Raw genomic sequence first — 25,083 nt, forward strand, 5'->3', positions numbered from 1 at the left:
CTACAGTTTTGTGTTATAGCAGCCCAAATAGACTAAGCTATGTATCGAAAACAAAATTACAACCACTGAAGCAGGCATTATTTTTAATAATGGCAGTTCATGACCTGGGTGAGTTCTTTATGATCAAGTGGGGAACTTTCCCAAAATCTACGTGCCTGGGCTCCAACTCTGATTTTTCTGATGTAGTAAATCTGAAATGGAGTCCTGGAAGGTAGATTTTTTTTTTTTAAGATTTTATTTATTTTGAGAGACAGAGAGAGAGAGAGTGTGTGTGCACAAGTGGGGGGGGGGCAGAGGGAGAAGCAGACTCCCCACTGAGCAGGGAGCCCTATGCAGGGACTCGATCCCAGGACCCTGAGATCATGACCTGAGTTGAAGGCAGACGCTTAACTAACTGAGCCACCCAGGCGCCCCTGGAATGTAGGTTTTTTTTTTTTTTAAGATTTTATTTTTTTGACAGAGACACAGCAAGAGAGGGAACACAAGCGGGGGAGTGGGAGAGGGAGAGAGAGAAGCAGGCTTCCCGCTGAGCAGGGAGCCCGATGTGGGGCTCGATCCCAGGACACTGGGATTATGACCTGAGCCGAAGGCAGACACTTAACGACTGAGCCACCCAGGTGCCCCTGGAAGGTAGTTTGGGTTTTTTTTGTTTTTTTTAAAGATTTTATTTATTTGACAGAGAGAGACACAGCGAGAGAGGGAACACAAGCGGGGGGAGCGGGAGAGGGAGAAGCAGGCTTCCCGCGGGGCTTGATCCCAGGACCCTGGGATCATGACCTGGGCCGAAGGCAGACGCTTAACGACTGAGCCACCCAGGCGCCCCTGGAAGGTAGATTTTTAAAAAGATTTTTATTCTAAGTCTTCACCCACAGTGAACAAGCTTATAAGTTATATATAGCCACCAATCAATCAACTTGTATGGAGGCAAAGATCTTATTCTGATACTTTTCTCTAAAACTATTCTTTTTTGTTTACCCCATTTTATAAGATGACTACTGATAAAGTATATTTTAGTCCCTGTACTATAATCAGAGCAGATCTGAACTCTTGCTCATGTACTTTTACTGTAGAACTTGCAATTTTTAAATACAATTAAATATTTTAAATTTTCCTTTAAAAATAATAAACACACAAATCAGGTACACTTGACTCATTATTAGCATTAGAGCCAAGTAAATTGTCAAAGTGAAAACAAGTACTGTATGGTGCAGCAAGCAATGAAAATATATTTCGTGGGGCGCCTGGGTGGCTCAGTCGGTTAAGCGTCTGCCTTCGGCTCAGGTCATGATCTCAGAGTCCTGGGATCAAGTCCCACATCGCGCTCCCTGCTCTGCGGAGAGCCTATTTCTACCTCTCCCCCTGCTCTTCTCTCTCTCTCTGTCAAATGAATAAATAAAATCTTTAAAAAAAGAAATAAAGTAAAATAAATAAAATATATTTCGTTAAATAGGAACCAAAAGAAAATGCAAATATAATATTAGGCTATCACTATCAGCACCAAGAGTTTCTCTCATCAAGTAAAACTTCGTTCTGGTAGAAAGTTACACAAATACATCTTCCTCAGTTTTGAGCCTGTTCTTATCAAACACATCTGGATACCAGGCCAGCAGTTTTCTACTTTCTCTATCACTGGAGTTTCTTTTTTAAAATTTTAATATTCAGATTCCCTGAATTATTTTCCTTCCCTGACATATCAGCGATCAGGAGCAAGCCGGCAGAGTGGCAGGTGCTCGGAGGGCCGTGTTACCGTGCCAGTGATGGGTCTCTGACATTTCCTGCACGGCCTGCAGTCGCACCGCTCTGTCCCCCGACTGGCTCTTCCTCAGGAGCAGCCATGTGGCACACTCGTGATCCTCGACATCAACTGTACTGAAGGTGTCTTTGTGAAAAGGAAAAAGAACAAGACAACAGAAACAGTGCGAACAGTTAAAACATGTTACCCTTCCATTTATTTAAGACGGTAATTATTTTTTTTGAAAGATTTTATTTGTCAGAGAGAGAGAGCACAAGCAGGGGGAGTGGCAGGCAGAGGGAGAAATAGGCTTCCCGCTGAGCAGGGAGCCCGAAGTGGGGCTCAATCCCAGGATCCTGGGATCATGACCTGAGCCAAAGGCAGACGCTTCACCGACCGAGCCACCCAGGTGCCCCAAGATGGAAATTTATAAGTACTTGAAATCTACAATAAGAGACTGAAATCCATTTCCGGGTATTGATAATGACTGGTAGGTTTGTTCTTAGTTCTGTCATATTATTTTGTTAGTATTTATTATGTATGTTATCATGTGCTTTTGTTTTATATACTACGTTGCTTTCACAACCTGGTCTCTTATTTGTTGTTGCTCTTTTTCCCTAAAAAACTTTTCACGATGAAAAATATCAAACATATGGAAGAATTAAAAGAATACCTTAACATCCACATGTGTACAGCTATATTTAATAACTTTTATTTTTCCATATTTACTTAATCTATATGGATGTGTATTTTTTTTCTAGACCATGTGAAAGGAAGTTGCAGATGTAACATCTGACCCTTTCTTAGTCAACCTCCATCTCCTAAGAATAAGCCTGCATTCTCCTATATACTCACAATGCCACTGTAACACCCAAGAACACTAACAAAAATCTTCCATAAACCATCTAAAATCCAGTCTAACTCCATATTCAAATTTCTCCAAGTGTTCAAAAAATACCTTCAGAGCCGTTCGTTAAAACCAGGATTTGATTCTCTTTAGTATCTTTTAATTCTTAAAAATTTTCTCACCTCTTTTTCATGATGGTAACTTTTTAAAGAGATCAAGTAAGCTCTTTCATAGCTAGCTCTATATTGTAGATTTGTTTGATTGTAAAATCTACATTATTGATGCAATATTCTCATTATGAGAAAGCATGGGAGTGATTTTCTAACAAATTTAAAATTTTAAAACACTCATCAAGAGAAAACGGTATATTTAATCTCAATATTTATTATTATATTATCTAACAGCAATACATCCACAAAGTGGAAGGAAGAAGACTGACCAAGGCATCAAAATTAAAAGCACCCTTAAAATTAAATATAGCTCGGGGCGCCTGGGTGGCTCAGTTGGTTAAGCGACTGCCTTCGGCTCAGGTCATGATCCTGGAGTCCCGGGATCGAGTCCCGCATCGGGCTCCCTGCTCGGCAGGGAGTCTGCTTCTCCCTCTGACCCTCTTCCCTCTCATGCTCTCTGTCTCTCATTCTCTCTCTCGCAAATAAATAAATAAAATCTTTAAAAAAAAAAAAAAAAATTTAAATATAGCCCAAGAGAATAATGTCACTTAATTTTCCATAGCTATAATTAATGTCAGTATAAGAAATGGGAAAAAAAAGATCTCAAGTTGATCATCAAATGACTTTCAGATCATTGATAAAGACTCCAAGTTAAATATTTGATACTTACCAGCAAATGGGCCCCACAGTATCTTGGCTGATGTTGCCAATACTTTTCTTACTGCTTTGTGAAGCTCTTTTCTTGCCTGGTAGGTGATTCCTAAGATGATTACAAACTTAGATAAAACCAAGTATATATTCTTAATGCTACACTCCACTACTTTAAAGAAAAATGTATAAACTAAATTTTTTCAAAAAATATAAAACAGCATTTTTTCTTTTAGTGTCACTATCAAAACAACTAAAACCATTATGTGAACACAGAGCTCTAGATCCCAAAATAAGATTGCTCTCCAAGTCAGGAAAAAAGTAAAAAACTAAACAAAAACAAAAACACTAACTAAAGCTAACAAAATCCTCATATGCAACATAGGATTAGCTACATTCAGGAAAATGTTCCAGAACAACAGCCCTTCTCAAACTGAAATTTGGAGATGCCTTACTATGGAGATGAAGCTTTGCTATATGGATAAATTGTAAACTATAAAAATCATCTGTATAATTGAAACTGTAATGCCAACAGGACAGATGGTGATTTATACAGCAGTAGAAAGGGAAGAGTAGAATCTGCCTCACTCAGAGAACATAACGTTGTAGCAGACAAGGTTAGTCTGGCCGACAGTGTAGGAACAGGCAGCTGAAAGTCAAGGCAGTGCCTCACCAGGCTACCCAAGCCCTGATGAAAAGATACGCCTCTCCTCTAAAAGTTCACGTTCATCAAGCAACTGTCTGGTTACTAATTAGGTTTCCCTGTGACCTAAATACAGAGAAGAGGAATGTTCTGACTCGTAAAGACAGGTTTTCTAGCCTCTGTGAGAGATTTTTTTCCCTCTTTAGTAAGTTAGTATTCAGATTTATGAATCCATGTCATGATTTTAGTTTGCATGAATAAATCCCTTGAAGCAGGAATATATCTAAGCTAAGTGACAAAATCATGTTTTTATACTTGCTAAACTGAGGGCCAGCCTCTGAACTGACCTCCACTAAGGTATGGAATTCCAAGTTTAGACTAAAATAGCCAGCTAGTCTTCACTTCACTTAGTTACAGGAGAGTTGCAAACCTGAATTAAATATGGAAGTCCAAAATTTGGTCTTCAATTACTTCTTTAGGAACTTGGTTCTCACAGGATTTGCTGACTCTTAGAATGAGCTGAACCTACCTTGTTAATATTGTGTTTTAAATACTCATTTTAAAATTTAATAACTAGCTTCCATTTTTCACAGAAATGGGATTACTTTACCATAAACTTACCATAATTTTCTCTTTTATCTAAAGAAACCGTGTTCACATATATATATGACTTCATTTTTTCTCTTTCTACTACTTGAGTATCTAATGTCAAAGATTTCTTCAGGGCCAGAACTTCATATGTAAGAAATAAAGAACCGCTGAAAAAGAAACAAAAAATTCATCATGAATAAGTGATCTAAAGGTAACACAAGAGCCACTTTTTTTTTTTTACATGACAGAATAACAGAATTATGGAGCTCATCAGATTCCTGAGTATCACATAAACTGAATGGCTCAACCTGAACAACAGCTGAGCTCTTGAGCCTACAGACTGAGAATAATATTTCCTACAAGTGGTGAAAAAAGGTTAAGGGCAGAATTTCCCAAAAAAAGGATGGCAAAAATAAGTGCTTAGTAAACACTGAACGAAATAAAATGTTTTCTGAACGAAAAGTTTCATATACACTAGTGATTTGCACCCCATAACAAACAGAAATTTCCTCAACATATACCCTGTTGATTGAGCCACACTTTTATATTAAGCTTTTTGTTGTGGAATTGTCCTCCTTCTTATTAAAAAACATAATATATACACAGTAATGTGGATATAACATACACTATATTTATATACATATGTATAAATGCATGTACACACATTTTTGTTTAATGAACAGTAATAATTACAATATCCAAGCAAAAAACAGAACATTAACAGTACCCCCAGAAGCCCAGAGTGTGTCCCTTCCTGATCTTGACCCACTCTCTCATCTCTATAGCTAATTATTATTTTGACTTTTATTACAATAATGTCCTTGTTTCTCTTTATAGTTTGCCATCTATACATGCATCCTTAAACAACAGAGCTTAGTTTTGTCTATGGACTTCATCAGGATGGAATCACACTGTATGTATTCTTTTGCTCAGCTTCTTGTTTGTGACATTTGTTCACAGTGCTGCATGTATCAGTAGTTCATATTTTGTATTTTCATATGGTATGTGACTCAGCGATTGGATGGATATACCACAACTTACCCATTCTACCACAGATGGGTATTCAGGGAATTTCTAGTTTGATTCTATTACAAACAATCCTGTTACACACCCTATACATCTACACTGTACACATGTGTATATGTTCCTCTAGGATACTCATCTAAGAAGGAGAATTACAGACTTTCTGACAGTATACATACTATTCAACTTTATTAGATACTGACAAACTGTTTTTCTAAAAAGTTTAGCCAATTTGTACTCCCATCACCAGCATATTTCTAAGAGCTATGCATAAAGTCAATTTTTAGGTGTGAAATACAATGTTCTTTGTTATGTACCCAAAATGAAGGGGTTTTTTCCTGAACAGACTGACCTACACACTCCCTAAATCCAGACACAAAGGCTGCACTATCTAGATTCAGGGCTTAGTAAAATCAGTTATATAAGCATTCTCCTGACCTTTGATTTACATCCCAAAGTTAAAGCAGGTAAGACAGAAGGGCCAGACACTGGCCAGCACCAGAGAAACAGAATCCTCTCCTCTCTTAGAGTACTATCTGAGCACCCAGAAAGAGCAAATGCATTCAATATTTTTATTGTGCTTTGCATGAAAGACAAAATTCTTTACTAGAAATTATGTGATTAATTTTCACTATACTCCTGAACATAACTGTGAAATAGACAAAGTACATGACTATATATTTTGCCTGGAATGATCCAAAGGGAAAAGTCATCTAACTATGTTTTGTCTTACATTAATGTCATGGAGAAATGTTGGTATTTGAATAAAATGCCAAATCCATCTCCTTTATCATTTCAGCATCTAAGAATTATATATGTATGTGTGTATAAATAAATGATCTCATATGTATAATAGTAAAAAAGAGTTTTAACAAATACAGAATAGTATTAAACATATATTAACATATATAACCCCCCTTCCAAAAAAAAGGGAAGAAAGTCACTCCATTCATTAAGCATGCGCCTCTGAAGAGCATGAGATGGAAGATGTCAATCTGGTTTTCTCAGTCAGCCTCCATTTCCTTTCACGAGCGCTGTATGGTGATTTAAGGGGTTTTCAAAAATAATTTTGGCTACAGTCAATTTTTACCTTTCTGACCACTTTAGAATCACAAGATGTGATTTTAATATGTGAAGCTAATTAGTGAGCGCCTGCTCTGTATGGGTCAAGGGCTTTTCTCAGAGCAACAGTGCCTGGTGGGTAGAATCCCCATTGTACCCTTGGACCTAAGATAAGACACTTCTCAGATAGTAAAGTAACTGGATCGAGACAACACTGAAGTGGTAAAACCAGTGATTAATCCACCTAATTCCAAAATCTATACCTAATTGCCACCCCATTCTACTGTAAATCACCTCCACTGGGATTTCAAATAGCAGTATAAAGAAGCCAATTAATATTTCATAGTTGACACTTACCCTAAAATAAGTGATCCAGTAAACTTTATTATATTTCCTTCAAAAAGAAAGGAAAAAAGTCAATGTAATGAGTTTCATTTTTTAAAATGTGACAGGAAATAGGCAACAGTGTCTCTACCTATATTATATAATTGGATAAGAAGTTACTGATATTTTTCCATGATTATGATCAATTACTTTCCAAAAGGCTTCCTATCCCCAGATGTAGACAAATGAAACAATAAGCACTGGGTATAAAAATATACTCTGTATTTCATACTCATTCTCACTTCCTACTATTCTCCCTTTCTTGTATCTCTTATTCTGTCATCCCCAGCAAACCAGTAGAGACCCCAGTGTTACTGCACCTGGGACGCTGCCAGGCCTGCGGTGCTTCCACTGAATGAGACAGCCATGAAGCTAACTTGCCTTCTGACTCCTTCTAGTTCACAACCAGTTAAATAAGGGACAGGGGAGAATTTTCTCTATCACTACTAGGATGATACGGGGGGGCGAGGAGGGGATCATATTTGTGAAGCAGGGACACAAAACGACTTTTCCCAAAGTAATTATGTTATAGTTGGTGGTTAAGTGCCATATGAATATAGCCCCATTAAAAATACTGGTTACAGGGGCACCTGGGTGGCTCAGTCCATTGAGCGTCTGCCTTCAGCTCAGGTCATGATCCCAGGATCCTGGGATAGAGCCCTGCATCGGGCTCCCTGCTCCGCGGGAAGCCTGTTTCTCCCTCTCCCACTCCCCCTGCTTGTGTTCCCTCTCTCGCTGTCTCTCTCTCTCTGTCAAATAAATAAATAAAATCTTTAAGAAAAAAAATACTGGTTACATTCTACCAGTTTACTTATAAATTTGTTTGGAACTAAAAAAGAAAACCTTTTTAATATAAAAAAAATCTCCTAGTGGAAGACACATCTAGCTGCCTATTTGATCCACATAAGCCCCTTAATCCTTACTAACACAACCTAATTACTATCTAAAAATATTCAAATTCCTTACTCTTACAGCTAGGGCTAGCCATGCAACACAGTTGTAGCCCATCAGCTATAGATGGAAGTCTGTAAGTAGAGATCCCTCCCCAAATAAAAAGACACAGCTTCATAAGATGACTTTTGGCCTTTCTGCCTTCTTGACGTCTAGAGATTCAGCAACCATGTTGTGACCATGAGGACAATAAAGTTAATGGAGCAGGAAGACAGGAGGATTGCTAATCTGTGGTTCCTGCTCTAAATTGTCTCTCTTGACTCCCTGTTATATAAGAAAAACGAAAACTTTACTAATTTAAGCCATATGCAGTGAACATGCACTGAACACAACCTTTATAGATACATTACCCATAATCGTCAGGTATTGCTACCTGCCTGCAAAACTTACATAACCTTTAATTCACTGGATGTGTAGAGGTTGCAGGTTGCTGTCAGAGTTTCAACTTAGGCTACTGAGAACACATTTATCCTCCCTACGGAGGGATAAGGAACTCAACTTGACTGACTTCTCTAGACATCAGGCAAGGGAGATGGACATTCCTCCCAAACTCCAAGACCTTAGTAGTGGTTCCAGAACTGGGAAGGGGACAGTTCCAGGAGGTCAGCAGGGATGAGATCAGAAGTTGTGACAGAGCTTCCTGACTGTGGGACTCCTCTAGGATTTTTTATTTTTTATTCTAAGATGGCTTCCTTCCCACCCACCCCCACTCCCCCGACCCCCGCCCAACCCTGTGGGCCCCGAGAGCAGCTTGTTTCCTTCTCTACTGCTACCAACTTGCTATGTTTCCTTTTCACTGGCTTTTCTCCTATCCTAAAGTAAATTCACTACTCTCCTATCCTAAAGTAAATTCACTACTCTTTGGTCTTTAAGAATGATGAGAGAGGAAAAGCTCCCTTCTCTGTCTCAACCCCTTTTTATATTTAAAATACAGAATCATAGAATTTTCTACATGAAAAGGAGCTATCCTAAAAAAAAGATCTATTCTTAAAGAACAAACAGAAGCTCCATGAAAACAGGGACTTTGTCTTAATCCATATTGTATCCTCAGGGCCTAGAATAGTACCTGGCACAATGAATGAAACATGATCTAGGCCTATCTTCTCTTTTACAAATAAAGATTAGTAATGAATAAGGTAAACAAAGATTTACAAATAAAGATAGTAGACCAGCACTAGATCCTAACCTCCCATAGGGCAAGCACAACATCTTTGCCCACTGCTGAATTCCCAGAACCTAATACATGTGCCTGGCACCTTATTTTGCACAAACTTAATAATGAACGAGAATGTAGTGATATTTGAGTTTGAAAGGATGAGCCTGAATCTGAGGGGAAACGGGAGGGGAAAAGCTTCCCAAGAAAAAGGAGTATTGATGGCTCTGGCCTTCAAATTTGGGGTGCACCAATGGTATAGAAAAGACAGAAACAAATCTGAGATTTATCATGGATTAAGTAAGTTTTTGTGGACCACCTGGAAAACTCAGCCACAATTCTATCAATGTTTCCTTTAGAAATACTGTTTAAACTGTACTCACTGATATCTCTCCAGTATGTGGTAGTTTTGGGTGGAGGAGTTAAGGTTCCTAGTCTTCTCCAGCAGATGACACAATAAGCAGCCAGGGACATTCTGTGTATTTAGAACAATTAAAACAAATTTAACTTGACAGCTAATTAAAAACATTTAACTATAAGAATGCCACAATCACAGTGGATTGCCTATAGAGTTAGATTTTTTCAAGACCAGGAAAAAAACTTCTCCATTAAAAAAGAAATCCCATCCTTAAAAAAGACATACTAGAGGGGCGCCTGGGTGGCTCAGTCGTTAAGCGTCTGCCTTAGGCTCAGGTCATGGTCCCAGGGTCCTGGGATCAAGCCCCACATCGGGCTTCCTGCTCAGTGGGAAGCCTGCTTCTCCCTCTCCTACTCCCCCTGCTTCTCCCTCTCCCACTCCCCCTGCTTGTGTTCCCTCTCTCGCTGTGTCTCTCTGTCAAATAAAATCTTTAAAAAAAAAAAGACATACTAGAATAGTATTTTGTTAGTACTTTATTCTTCTTCAAACTGAGTCCAACTGTGAACAATGATTATAAGGAAGCAGGAAAACACCAATTATTAATCAGAATGTCAATATATAAATTTTAAATTTTTTCAGTATCTTTTAAAATATATATATGTATACAAATAGGTGTTTATATTTACCTTTGATGACTGAAGGCCCTACAGAAATGAAAAGCGCTCAAAATGGAAGACATACTTAGAACCCATGGAAGTATTTAGCTCTCCTCTAGCTCCTTCAGGATGGTACCCAACATGGTTTAAAATCTTTGTTAACTGTTGGCATCCTTTCGGAGAAGGAGAACTGTCGTTCAACTACTTCATCGACTAAGTAAAGATGACTGAAATATGATGCAATCATTTCTAGAACAACTCAGTATTCTAGAATCATATCAGATTGTCTTTGGATAAGACTTTTTTCTTTCGTTTTTGCTATAAAGGAAAAGAAGAAAAGCGCATTGAGGAATTCATGTGAGAAAAGGTCTTTTGGTTCAACATATAAAAAGTTCTAGCAGCTTTATAGGGATAACGAGGAAATTACTTGGTGTAAATATCTAAAAAATGTCTCTTAGAGATAATACAAAATAGGGGCACCTGGGTGGCTCAGTCAGTTAAATATCGACTCTTGATCTCAGCTCAGGTCTTGATCTCAGGGTTGGGAGTTCATGCCCAGCACTGGGCTCCACATTGGGTGTGGCGCCTACTTTAAAAAAAAAAAAGAGAGAGAGAGAAATAACACAAAATAAAAAGCTTTTGCATTTTTTCTTGTAATTCCAGCACATCAATTGATAGCTAAGCAAACTGGTTTAGGCAAGAGGTAAACTTGTAAAGGTCACTATTTTAAAGGTCATTGTTTCTTATTTTCTCATTTGTTTAATGGGTTGCTACTACTACTCCATGAGACATAAGGATACTGTAAAAAATGATATAAAGACTTCAGTGAAGTAGATGCTCATGAAACTCGGGCAGAATGCAATGTAAACTACTTAGAGTTTGTGTACAGATTTGCATTTTAATTACTACATGACAATTTAAGTAAAACAAAAATACAGAGCAAAAATACCTATTGCTTCTTTCAACCCTGACACTATGAAAGCAATCAACTGTAAAACATCATACAAATACTCTTTGCTATTACTTCTCTGGCCTAAAAAGCTTCACATTGTTAACTTAAACATCCTCCCCCCGCATCCCCGCCCTGCCCCCCAACCAGCCCAGGCAGGCTTCCCTTCTACTAAATCCTGGAATAAATCTAAGTCTACTGGAAATATGTCCTCATCTTATTTCCTTCTGGGTTTCCTCAGATGACATCACTGGCCCTTGCAGCTCTCTCCAGAATAAAACGCTCCATTTCTAACTCTCTAGCAATTCGCTCAGAGTCTTGATGGTGTCTCTGCTCTCCAGCCCCAACTAACCTTCCATCCCTTACTTGTCTGGGAGTGAGCAGCCAGTCTCTTGGCTGTCCTTCCCTCCCACACATCACTCTCTGCCTCCTTCCTCAACAGTACTAGATCCCTTTTTTTTTTTTTTTTTAAGATTTATTTATTTGAGAGAGAGAGAGAGACACTCAAGCAGACTCTGCACTGAGCACAGAGCCTGATGTGGGCCTAATCCCATAACCCTGAGATCAGACCTGAGCAGAAACCAAGAGTCAGATGCTTCAACAGACTACACCACCTAGGCACCCCTAGACCCCTCCTCTTTCTAGTAACCCGCAACCCTAACCTGAAATATGTTTTCTTTGTTCCTACACATTGAGAGCCAAAATGGGGTGCAGGGGAGGGGGTGGGGGAGGGGGTGGGGGAGAGTCGGGGAGTGGTTCAGGGAGAATAAAAGACAAATTGGGAGTGGGTTCTCAGAATCATTTCTGCTGTTCTTAATCAGTTCTCTCCTCATCCCCACAATGACTGTTCTAAATGACCCACATACCCTTCTAAGCCTCCTTCCTACCTCTACCCTCTCAAATGATCTTGTCTCTTATTTGACTGAGAAAGTTAAAACTGTAAACTCCCTCAACTTCTGCCCCCTTACCTACAAGCAAGGATGTATCCAGGTATTGAGGGGCTTAACTTTTATTCAAGGGGGGGGCTTTTAAAAAAAAAAACAAACACAAAATCACAAATACCAAATTAGGTACTAAAATAAAAGTTATTTAGGATGAGAAAAGATAACACAATAAATGACTGGAGTCAGAAATTTTGATACCTTTCTTCTGAGATTTTGTTAGCATGTCAGAAATACTTGTATAGAAATGTTTCTGGGGGCGCCTGGGTGGCTCAGTCGGTTAAGCGGCTGCCTTCAGCTCAGGTCATGATCCCAGGGTCCTGGGATCAAACCCCGCATTGGGCTCCCTGCTCAGCAGAGAGCCTGCTTCTCCCTTTCCCTCTGACTGCCGCTCTGCCTACTTGTGCTCTCTGTCAAATAAATAAATAAATAATATCTTAAAAAAAAAAAATGTTTCTGGATTACAATCTGGCATTCCCTCTCCCCCCAGGACATTACAACTCCTAGTAACTCATAGCACTCGAAGGGGCCCATGCAAGTAAGGCATCCAAAAGCATAAGGTTCATAACTCCCTGATAAATCCATCTTGGCCTATAAATGTCTATTCATCTATATTCATCTACACTGCCTTTTCCAGATTCAAAATGGAACTTCTTCTGCATTGTTCTTCCCAGTTTCTGAGGAAAAGATCTTATTCCCTTTCCAAGGGGAAATCTTATTCTAGGTCTCATCTCTTTCACTTCCACAGGGACCTTGATTTATTAATTAGCTGCTTTTCTCTTCTTGATCCTCACTCCCTTTCTTTCAGCTTTCTATTCCTCCTCCCTAAATACTGGATTTCCAATGTTCTCCCAACAAAACACAAAAACAAACAAAAAACAAATGACTAGGGGGGAAAAACCGTCCCTCGATCCAAGTGCCTCTTGTCGCACCTTCCTTCCTAAGATTTGTTCTCCAGGGTCCTTCTCTAGCACTGACACAGCACTCCTGAAGGTCATCAGTGAGTGACATCTTTGTTCCTAAATCCACTTTTCAGGCATCATTTTGCTTTTTCTGAAACATTTCATTTCTCTCTCCTGCTCTAGCTACTATGACTCCCGGTCTTCTGGTTTTACTCTCACACTGCTGGCTGCTCCATCCCATTACTCATTCAACAAACATTTATTGAGCACCTCACCTATCATCTGTTGGGAATGTAAACCTGAGATATGAATAAGACAGCAGAGCCCCTGCCCTCACTGGGCTGCCAGGTGGCTCTGCTGTCTCCACCTGGCCCTTAAATATTAGTGTTCCAGGGGCTTCCATCTATGCTCCTCTTTTTCTCTCATGCTATATTCTCTGGTTGAGTAATTTCAGTTTTGTTTCTTAAATTTCAGTTTTTTCCTCACAAAGCTCTACAATAAGCTTGTGATTCCCAAATTTCTATAACTAACCCAGGGCTGTCTGCTAAGCTGCAGGTGCCTACATATTCAACTGCCTAATGCACACTTCCACTTTAAGTACCACAAACACCTAAAACCCAGAATGTCTAAAATCAAATAATCATATTCGTAAAACCAAATATCCTAAGACCATTTATTACCAGACCATAGTTTCCTCACTGATTAGAAGAGTCCTCCATACACCAAGATCTAATATACCTAGGGTTCATTTCTGGACAATTTTGCTCCACTTATCTATTTGTCGAAACTTACATCAATGAAGTAACATCTTTCTTAATTCCTATATCTTTAAAATAAGTCTTGATAGCTTCTAGAGTGAGCCCTCCCATTCCCATTCTTTTTAGGACTGTCTTGGCTATTGGATTTTGACTGGCACTGAATTGAATTTACATATTAATTTGGGGAGAACTCATATTACATAGAGTCCCCCCATTCATGAAAAGTTACATCTTCAAGTTTTTTAGACCTTTTGTAATTTTCTCACAAGGGTCACACACATTTTTCCTTTCTGTTTCTTCCTTTCATGGAAAATACACATGCAAATGTATAAAATGTAGAGAGAGAAATCAAGTGGATCTTATCAGCATCAAAAATCACCAACACGTGGCCAATCTTGTTTCATATATACCTGCTCTATACAATTGAACTTCGGCATGATAGACATTTCCTATATCTGCACTACCAGTGAGAAAATATGGAATGTGACTAAGGAACTAAAATTTTTATCTTATTTAATTTTAATTATTTTTAATTTAAATAGCCACATGTGGCTATTGTACTGAACAGTGTAAGCTATACCAAAAACCACATTCATTTTCCACCACCACCATACCCCATTATTTTGAAGCAAATCTACAATGTCTTATCATTTAATCTGCAAATACTTTAGTGTGTTTCCTTAAAAAAAAATTAACCACGATATGTCAAAACAAATTCCTTACTATCATCAAATATCAAGAGTGTTTCAATTATTTAATAAACTTTTGTTTTGTTTAGTATTATTGGTTTGCTACAATTAGGATCTAAACAAGGTCCACACATTGTATCTGTTTGCTAACATGCTTTTTTGTCACTTATTTTTACAATTACTGTTTTATTTAGATATTTCTCTTTTTGAATTTGTCTTGATAATATGTATTTTTCAAGAAAATAGGCAATTAAGTTTTCAAAATCATTAGCATAAAATTGTTCATGCTATTCTAGATCTTTTTCATGCCTAAAATTGTCTACCTTTTTGTTGTTGTTTTTGGCATTGCTTATTTGTACCTTTTGGGGGGGGGCAGTCTTGTAGAAGTTTAGTAATTGAAAAATTTATTAATTTTTTAATTATCTATTGGTTTTGCCAATCATCTCTATTTTATTTCCTATTTCTGTTCTTCAGTATGTCCTTCTTTCTTTCTTTGGGTTCATTCTGTCCTTTTCCTAACTTCTTCAATAGTGCTTAACTAATATATTAGGAGCATTTCTTGACCTTTCATAAATGAATTTAAAACTATAAACTCCCCTCGGGGCACCTAGGTGGCTCAGTTGGTTAAGCGTCTGCCTTTGGCTCAGGTCATGATCCCGGGGTCCTGGGATCGAGTCCTGTGTCTGGCTCCCTCCTCAGCAGGGAGCCTGCTTCTCCCTCTCCCTCTGCTGCCCCCCTGCTTGTATTCACTTGCTCTGTCAAATAAACAGGTAAAATCTTAAAAAAAAAAAAAAAAAAAAGAAGATTATAAATTCCCCCTCTAAATTTTGCTTTATCTAAATTTCACAAGCCCTGATATTTCCACTATGATTTCCTCCAATCCATGGGTTGTTTAGGGTTGTTTTTAGTTTCCAAACATGAAATTTCTAAAGATTATCTTTTTATTGCACTATATAGCACAGATTCTTTGGAATTGTGGAGACTTGTTCTGCTAACTGGTAATAATCAATAGTTATAAATGTATTACACAAATTTATTCTTAGTTAAAAGCAGAATTTAGTTATATCCATTATATCAAGTTTGATAAGCATATTGTTAAAAGTTTCTACAGCCTTACTAATTCTTGTCTCTATGATCTACCAGTACCCGAGAGAGGTTTTTAATAATCTTCATAATGGCTTGTGTATTGTCAACTTCCCCTATCCATTATTTCTTTAAATTATTTATTCATTCAACAAATACTTCTCTAAGTCCCTATGAACTGGGAAGTGTTCCAGGCACTGGAGGTATAGAAATAAACATGAAAACTATGTCCTTGCCTTCATATATCTTACCCTCTAATGCAGAACTCCCCAGTTGGTGAGCCAAATGAATACTATCATTTATCATGATGTGAAAAGGTGTCATTATGTACATGCAAATTCATGATTAGAACCTTACTACCCTACTCCTTCTATCATCCTATATGTGCCCTCTTTATTAACATTTATTGCCTTAACTTCTATTTCATATGATATTAGTATGTCCTTACCAGTTTTTCTTTAACAAGATTTAACTATCATATCTTTCCCCATCATGCTTATAATCTTTTGGTATTATTCATATTTAATTTCAAAATTGTTTTTTAATAGAAGAATTTAATCCATTTACATTTATTGTATGTTGGACAGATCCAAGTTTTATTATCCTTTAACTGATTTAAAGTTATACTATTTATTTCTATTCATTTAGAAAAGAATTGCATTTTAAACATGCTAGATAAAGTATAACTTTAAGCAATATTGTTATCCTCCCAAATGAGTCATTTTTAAAAGCAGTCAAATATTTACCAACATTTTTGCCAATTTCTTTCCTTACCATTGCTTCTTACATCTACAACCTCCTTCTGGGTTCAAATCGTTCTTGATGAAGTTATATCTTTTGGTAGTTCTTTCATGAAGGCCTACATGTAGTTAGCACTCTCACTCTCAGCATGTCTGAGTATGCTGCATTTCACCCTCTTTCTTAGAACACAGTTAGCTGGGTTTAGAATTCTAGATTAACAGATGGTTTCTTCCAGCACATCAATGATACTTCCACTGATATTTCATCTGATATTTCTTGTTGCTCATGAGAAATCCATTGCAAGTCTTTCTTTCTTTATAGGCAAAAATAATAAAGAGGTTAAGAATGTTCTTTGTAGAACCATGCTGCCTAGTGTCAAACCCAGCTCCACTAACAACCTGTACTGATTGTACCTTTTATAATGCTTTGACATTTTGGGGTCTTCAGGACCCAGGTTTAGCTAATTCCTAGAAATTGTAAACAACTTGCTTGTGAGCACATCTTCCATATGCAAACCAACTAATCCATAGTCCGCACTCCCAAACACCTCCTTTATCTAACCATTACACACCAAGCCAATATTCCTTTTGCCCTAAATCAATCCAGGACCAAGTTATCAGATAATTAGGGACCACCCCTATAGCCCAGAGCCTACCAAAATTATTCAAACTAGCCAATCCTAAAATTGTTCAACTTGCCTATCCTGTCTCATCCATTCCTTCCAACAAATTCCATAACAAAGGCTCTGGCCAGTGGTTTCCCCTCAATTTTACTTCCTGACCAACCCTAATACTTCTCCATGTGGCCATGCATGGCATGGCATAGCCCCTCCTCTTGGGAACTACAAATAATAATACCTCTTAATGTAGTTGTCTTTCTGTCATCTTAAAAATACATGATTAAAACAAAATCCTGGGTATATTTTAAAATACAACTAGACATATGCTTATGAGCCAGTTAATTAACCTGTGTGTCACTTTCCTACAGGACTACTCTTCCATACCAGTTTTGGAAACCACTGATTTGTTTTCCTGACCTTAGTTTTACCTTTGCAAGAATGTCATATAAATGAAAACATATAGCATGTAGCCTATGAGTCTGATTTCCTTCACTTAGCAAAATGCAATTGAGAATTATGTTGTTATATCAGTAATTCATTCCTTTTATTGGCTAGTACTATTCCATTATACGGGTATTACTAGTTTGCTTATACATTCCCCAGCTGAGGGATATTTGGATTGTTTCAGCTATAAACATTGCATACAGGTTTTGTTTTGTTTTGTATGAACATAAATTTTCATTTCACTTGGGTAATAACCTAGATGTGAGTCAAAAGGTAAATGTATTTGAACTTTATAAGAAACTGCCAAATTTTGCCAAACTGGATGTACCATTTTATATTCCCACCAGTAAATTATTAAAATTCCAGTTGTTCTGCAACTTAATTCATACTTGGTATGGTCAGTTGCTTTTAGTTTACCAACTCTAACAGGTGTGAAGTAATAGCTCATTATAGATTTAACCTGCATCCTCTCAATGGTCAGTGATATTGAGCATCTTTTCATGTGTTTATCTGCCCTATTTTCTTTTCTTTTTGTTTTTTAGTTTTTATTTAAATTGAATTTAGTTAACATATAGTGTATTATTAGTTTCAGGAATAGAATTTAGTGATCCATCAGTTGCACATTACACCCAATGCTCATTACATTAAGTGCCCTCCTTAATGCCCATCACCCAATTACCCCATCCCCTTGCCCAACTCCTCTCCAGCAACCCTCAGTTTGTTTTCTAAAGTCTCTTATGATTTGCCTCCCTGTTTTTATCTTTTTATTTTTCCTTCCCTTCCCCTATGTTTCCTCTGTTTCGTTTCTTAAATTCTACTTATTAGTGATATCATATGGTATTTGTCTTTCTCTGACTTATTTCGCTTAGCATAATACTCTCTAGTTCCATCCACCTCATTGCAAATGGCACGATTTCATCCTTTTTTTGATGAGTAAATACTCCATTATATATATGTGCCACATCTTCTTTATTCATTCATCTGTCAATGGACATCTGGGCTCCTTCCATATTTTGTTTCTGCCATCTCTATTCTTTCGTACAGAGTCTGTTAAAATCTTTTGTCCATTTTAACAAGGTTGTTTGTTTGTTTTTAAGATTTTATTTATTTATTTGACAGAGAGAGACACAGCGAGAGAGGGAACACAAGCAGGGGGAGTGGGAGAGGGAGAAGCAGGCTCCCCGCCAAGCAGGGAGCCTGATGTGGGGCTCGATCCCAGGACCCTGGGACCATGACCTGAGCCGAAGGCAGACGCTTAACGGCTGAGCCACCCAGGCGCCCCGGTTGTTTTCTTATTGACTTTTAGGAATACTTATATATTCTGGATAAAAGATCTTCGTTAGATATACAATTTGCAAATATTTTCTTCCAAACTATGGCTTGTCTTTTCATTCTCTTAACTTGTGTTTTTAGAAAGCAAAAGTTCTCTGGGGCGCCTGAGTGGCTCAGACGGTTAAGCATCTCTCTTCAGCTCAGGTCATGATCTCCAGGTCCTGGGACTGAGCCCTACATTGGGCTCCCAGCTCAGCGGGGAGTCAGCTTCTCCCTCTCCCTCTGCCTCTCCCCCTACTTGTGTTCTGTCTCTCTCTCTCTCTCTCTCAAATGAATAAATTCATAAAGAAAGCAGAAGTTCTCAACTTCGATGAAATCAAATTAATCAATTTTTTACTTTATGGATCATGGTTTTGCTGTTGCATAAAAGAAATCTTTGCCTAACCCAAGGTCACCAAGATATTTTCCTATACCTTTCTCTACAAGATTTATAGTTTTAGGTTTTTACATTTAGATTTATGATCCATTCTAAGTGAATTTTTGTATAGTGTGAAAGTATTGATCAGGGTTCTTTTTTTTTTTTGCATACAAATATGCAATTGTTTCAGAATCATTTGAAAAGACTACCATTTCCTCATTTAATTGCCTTTGCATCTTTGCCAAAAAATAATTGATCATGTGTATATGTGTCTACTACTACATATTTCACTAATCTATATGTTGACCCAATCTTTTCCAATGCCACACTGTCCTGATTATTGTAGATTTATAGTAATCCTAAAATTAAGTAATGTCTCTGAATTTGGCTGTTCTTTTACAAAAATTTTTTGCTACCCTAGTTTGCCATTCCATATAAATTTTAGAATCAGCTTATTTCTACAAAAAAAAAAAAAATCTGAGTTTGTGATTAATACTGAGTCTTCCAATCCATGAACATGGATCACCTCTCCATTTGTTCTGTCATCTTTTATTTTTTTCACTTATGTTTGGTCATTTCCAGCATACAAACATTGCCAGGTATTTTAAAAATTTTATACCTATTTCCTGGGTTTTGGTACAACTGTAAATAATACTTCCAGGATTTTTTCTTTTTTAATTTCAATTCCCAGTTGTTCTTTGCCAGTATATGAAAATGATAGATTCTGTGTATTTCCTTATATCCTGTGACCTGTTAAACTAAACTCATTAATTCTGGGACTTTTATTTTTTTTTGGGGGGGTGACTATTTAGGATTTCTACATACCCAATTATGTTGCCTGTGAATAGAACAGTTCAATTTCTTCCTCTCCAATCTATATGCCTTCTATTTCTTAATCTTGCTTTATTTCATGGGGTAGGACCTCCAGTAAAATGCTGAATAGGAGTAGTGAGAGCAGATATCCTTATATTGTTCCTGATCTTAGAAGGAAAGCACCCAGTCTTTCATCATATTAAGGATGATGTTAGCTGTAGACTTTTTTGTAGATGTCCTTTACCTGTTTGAGGACATTCCCTTCTATTCCCAAATTGCTGAATTTCGACAAAAGCATTTTGTGCATCTATTAAGGTGAATATGTGATTGTTAATACATCACATTAATATTTCCAGAATAAATTGAAGTAATGATACCTTAGATATTTTTAATTTGATTTGCTAGTATTTTGTTAGGGATTTTTGTGTCTTTGTACATGAGAGATATTAATCTTTAGGGTTTTTTTGTGAAATCTTTCATTTTCCCATCAAAGTAATGCTGGTCTTATAAGTTAGTAAGTATTCCATCTTTTTCTATATTCTGGAAAAGGTTATGTAGAACTGGTATTCTTTGCTTCTTAAAAGGTTTTAAGTAATATTCCTGTATTATCTTTTTAAGGTCTTAGGATCTAAAGTGAGGCCTTCTCTTTCATTCCTGATTTTGGCAATTTATGTCTTCTCTTTTTTTTTCTTAGCCTGTCTGGCTAGAGGTTTATCAATTTCATTCATTTTTTTTTATTTTATTTTGTTTTATTATGTTAGTCACCATACATCATTAGTTTTTTGATGTAGTGGAAGTAGCTTTTAGCTTCACTGAATTACCTTGTTGTTTTTCGATTATCAATCTCATTGATTTGTGCTCCTACCTTTATTAGTCTCTGCCCTCTGCTTGCTTTGATCTCAAATACCTCTTCCTTCTCGAGCTTCTTAAAATTGAAGCTTAAATCACTAATCTAAGGTTTCTTCTTTTCTGTCAGTATTTAACACTAAAAATTTCTCAAGTACTGCTTTGGCTGCATCCTTCAAATTTGGATATAATGTTGTTTTTCTTTCATTCAATTAAAAATATTTTCCGGGGTGCGTGGGTGGCTCAGTCAGTTGAGCAACTGACTTTGGCTCAGGTCACATTCTCAGGGTTCTGGGATCAAGCCCCCGTGTCGAGAAACCCTGCTCAGAGGGGAGCCTGCCTTTCCTTATCCCTCTTCCTCTGCCCCTCCCACCACTCATGCTCTATCAAATAAATAAAATCTTTAAAAAATATATTTTCTAGTTATATTGTGACTTCCTTTCTGACTCATGGAATATTTAGAAGTGTGTTAATTTCCAAATATTTGGTAATTTCCAGATATGTCTGTTGATTTTTAGTTTAATTCCATTGTGGTTGGCGAACAGGCTTTGTGTATTTTCAATTCTATTAAAACTTGGTTTGTTTTGTGACACAGAATACAGTCTGTCTTGGTGAATGTTCCACATGCACTTGAAAAGAATGTATATTCTGTTGTTGGGCAGAGGGCTCTACAAAAGTCTATTAGGTCAAATTGGTTAATAGTGTTTTTCAGGTCTTCTCCTTACTGATTTTATGTCAGCTTATTCTGTTGATTACTAAAACAGGAGTATTGAAGGCAGGGGCTAGTCAGATCATCAAAGTCCTTTTTAGCTAAGTTAAGGAGTCTGAAGTTTACCTTGAGTTATGGGAAGCTGTTGGGAAATTAACCTTAAGAAATGCAGTAACAGAGGTGCCTGGGTGGCTCAATTAGTTGTCTGCCCTCGGTTCAGGTCATGATCCCAGGGTCCTGGGATTGAGCCCCACATCCAGCTCCCTGCTCAGCAGAGTGCCTGCTTATCCCTCTCCCTCTTCCCCCCTTGCTCCGCCCCCCCCACCATGCTCTCTCTTGCTCTCTCCCCCAAATAAATAAAATCTTTGAAAAAAAAAAAGAAATGGAATAACATGGTATAAATTTTTTTTTTTAACTTGACAAGATTGAAAATAGGTTGGAGGAAAGCCAAAGCAGCAGTGGGGGAAAACTACTGGGGAGGCTTTTAATGATAATCAAGAAGAAACATGGGGGCGCCTGGGTGGCTCAGATGGTTAGGCGTCTGCCTTCGGCTCGGGTCATGATCCCAGGGTCCTGGGATCGAGTCCCATATCAGGCTCCTGACTCAGTGGGGAGCCTGTTTCTCCCTCTGACCCTCTCCCCTCTCATGCTGTTTCCCTCTTGCTGGCTCTCTAAAAAATAAATAAAATCTTTAAAAAAAAGAAGAAGAAACATGTACTTGATTTAAAGCAGTGGCTCTGAGAATGATGAAGAAACAGATTTAGGAACTATTAAGAGAATAGAATCTAGTAACCACTTGAAAAAGCTGGAGAATAATGAATAACAGGGAGGAGATGGTTATGGTTCTCACTTTCTGGTTTGGAATACTGGGGTATAAAGGGGCATATATGGGTAACATTTATCAAAATAGGGAAATACAGGAATATAAATTGATTTGAGAAGAAGGATGAATTCCCAATTTCAACATGCTGAGATTAAGGTTCCTATAAAATATTCATGTAAGATGTCCATTAAATTATGTGGGTTTAGCAGAGAGGTCTAAGCTATATAGACTTATGAGCCATTAGCACATACTATTAATTGAAACCATTTGTTGGGGTGAATTTATTGAAGAATAGTATATAAAAAAGTGCTTCTCACAATATCATTTTACGATTATCAGATTATTAAAATGCAGATTCCTAGGAACTATTTTAGAAGTCCTTGTTTCCTTGCTAGTTGTCTGGGTGCCACCCTCTGACCTTTTCAGGTAGCCTTCTACAGCTCAGAACCAGCAACAGTTTATCCTTTTCACATTGCCTTACCTCTGACTCTTCTGCTTTCCTATTCCACTTTTAAGGACCCATGTGATTATATTAGGTCCTCGCAGATAATCTAAAATAATCTCCCTAGCTTAAGTTCTAGAACTTAGTTCCATCCGCACAGTCCTTTTTTGCCATAACAACATAACATATTCACAGGTTCCAGGGATTTGGGCATGGACACCTACGGGAGGCCAGTATTCTGCCTACTATAAGCTACTATGAGCATTCTGATTTAAGACTTTTTGGAGACCCATGTTTTCATTTTTCATTTACCTTGGGTAAGTACCTAGGAGTGGAATTGCTGGGTCATAAGGCAGGTATATGTTTAACTTTATAAGACACTGCCAGATATTTTTCCAACATGATTGTACCATTTTACACTGCAACCAATAATGAAAGAGTATGAGAGGGTGCCTGGGTGGCTCAGTTGGTTAAGCGACTGCCTTCGGCTCAGGTCATGATCCTGGAGTCCCTGGATCGAGTCCCGCATCAGGCTCCCTGCTCGGCAGGGAGTCTGCTTCTCCCTCTGACCCTCCCCCCTCTCATGTGCTCTCTCTCAAATAAATAAATAAAATCTTTAAAAAAAAAAAAAAAAAAAAGAAAGAAAGAGTATGAGAGTTCCAGTTGTTCCACATCCTCACCAATATATGATGCTGTCAGCCTTTTTGGTTTTAACCATTTTAGTGGGTACATGGCAGTATCTCCTTGTGTTTTTAATTTGCAGTTCCCTGAAAACTAATGATGTTGAGCACTTTTTCATATTCATGTTAGCCATTTACATTTATTTTAATGTGAAGTATCTGTTCTTTTACTCATTTTTAATTTGGATTGTTGGTGTTTTAAATGAGTTATCAGCTCTTTATTCATTCTGGAAACAAATTCTTTATCAGATATATGTACATATATACTGCAAATATCTCCTCTTCTGTGACTTGTTCTATTCCCTTTCTTAAATGTACCTTTTGATAAACAGAAGTTTTACTTTCATAATGTCTCTTTCATCAAAATTTTTTTCTTTTATTGTTATCGCATTCTATGTCCTGTCTCAGATATTGCTGCCTACCTCAAAGTCACAGAAATTCTCCTATAAGTTTGTTTTACCTTTTACTTTTAGATCTTTGATCCATCTCAAATTAATTTTTGTGTATTGGGTGAAATGGTTCATTTTTCCCCCATATGGATATCCAATAGTTCCAGCATTATTTGTTGAAAACATTTTACTTTCAGGCACCTGGGTGGCTCAGATGGTTAAGCGTCTGCCTTCAGCTCAGGTCATGATCCCAGGGTCCTGGGATCGAGTCCCGCATCGGGCTCTCTGCTCCTTGGGAGCCTGCTTCTCCCTCTGTTTCTCTCTGTCTCTCATGAATAAATAAATAAAATCTTTAAAAAAAAAAAAAAAAGGAAACATTTTACTTTCCTCACTAAATTGTGCTTTGTTTGAAAATCAATTGTCTATGTAAGTATGGGCATACCTCTGGACTCTATTCCATTTCATTGATCTATTTGATACCATACTGTCTTGATTACTAGAGTTCTATAATAAATCTTTAAGCTAGGTAGTACAAGTTCTCTGGTTTTGTTCTTCCTTTTCAAGATTGACTACTCTAGGTCTTTGGCACATTCATATAATTTTAAAGTCAGCTTGTCAATTTCTATTTTTAAAAAGTCTTTCGGATTATGAATGTGATTGCATTAAATATGAAATACTAACTTTAAGTAGAGAACAGAGGAGAAATTCTGAGGACACAGAAAGTAAAAAGGGAGAGATTATGAGTACCAAATGAAACAAATACTCAAAAATTCCATTAAATTTAACAACAGGGAAGTCACCAGAGCTTCACAATGGTAGCTTCATTGCCCTGGTTGGAGAAGAAACCAAAGTGAAACTAAACATCCAATTTCCTCTTCATTCCTATTAATAAAACACCTGAATTGTAGCTGGGCATACAGATAACCGAATAAAGACAACATTACCTATCTCTCCTCTACTTAAGTGTGACCACTGATTAGAAACCGGCTAATGGGCTCTAAGCAGATGTGTCACATGCCAACTTCTTAGAAGTGTCCTTAAAAGAGTATGTGCCTTTCTTCACCTTTTCCTTTTCCCCCTTGCTATGAGCAGGTGGCAGATGGAATTAAAGCACCCATCTCAACCACGAGGTAGCATGCAAAGGAAGGCAGAACAGCAAGAAAGAGGAGCCCAAGTCCCTGATGATCATGGAGCTGCTGCCCCACCAGCTATGGCCTGCCTACCTATGGAATCAGATGCAGAGTTAAGGTTTTATTAGCATCTTTCTTTGTAATGCAGCCAAGCCTGATTCTAATACATCACAGTTTTAACTATCTATATGCCAGTGATCCCAAAGTTGTACCTTCA

At 37.6% G+C, this 25,083-nt stretch overlaps 1 protein-coding gene across 11 annotated transcripts in view; it reads right to left on the bottom strand.

The window, feature by feature from the left end:
- Window positions 1–25,083, bottom strand: part of SERAC1 (serine active site containing 1) — a 266,492-nt gene that overhangs the window by 30,732 nt on the left and 210,677 nt on the right. For 2 of the 11 annotated variants that reach the window (XM_064598302.1, XM_045865815.3), the window contains exons 2-8: window positions 10,699–10,807; window positions 10,249–10,536; window positions 9,588–9,679; window positions 7,074–7,110; window positions 4,662–4,798; window positions 3,420–3,509; window positions 1,748–1,879 (exon numbers count right to left, since the gene is read on the bottom strand). In XM_064598302.1, coding sequence (XP_064454372.1) covers window positions 1,748–1,879; window positions 3,420–3,509; window positions 4,662–4,798; window positions 7,074–7,110; window positions 9,588–9,679; window positions 10,249–10,301 — 541 coding nt within the window. In that variant the 5' untranslated portion in view covers window positions 10,302–10,536; window positions 10,699–10,807. Of the gene's footprint in view, window positions 1–1,747; window positions 1,880–3,419; window positions 3,510–4,661; window positions 4,799–7,073; window positions 7,111–9,587; window positions 9,680–10,248; window positions 10,537–10,698; window positions 10,808–16,314; window positions 16,595–23,937; window positions 24,087–25,083 lie in introns of those variants that run through there. The other 9 variants (XM_064598300.1, XM_064598299.1, XM_064598295.1 and 6 more) reach the window with 8 other exon arrangements.

The sequence above is a fragment of the Mirounga angustirostris genome, unplaced genomic scaffold (genome assembly GCF_029215605.1).
Source record: "Mirounga angustirostris isolate CCGP_5_RB_7025 unplaced genomic scaffold, mMirAng1.0.hap1 SCAF_8, whole genome shotgun sequence".
Classification (NCBI taxonomy): Eukaryota; Metazoa; Chordata; class Mammalia; order Carnivora; family Phocidae; genus Mirounga; species Mirounga angustirostris.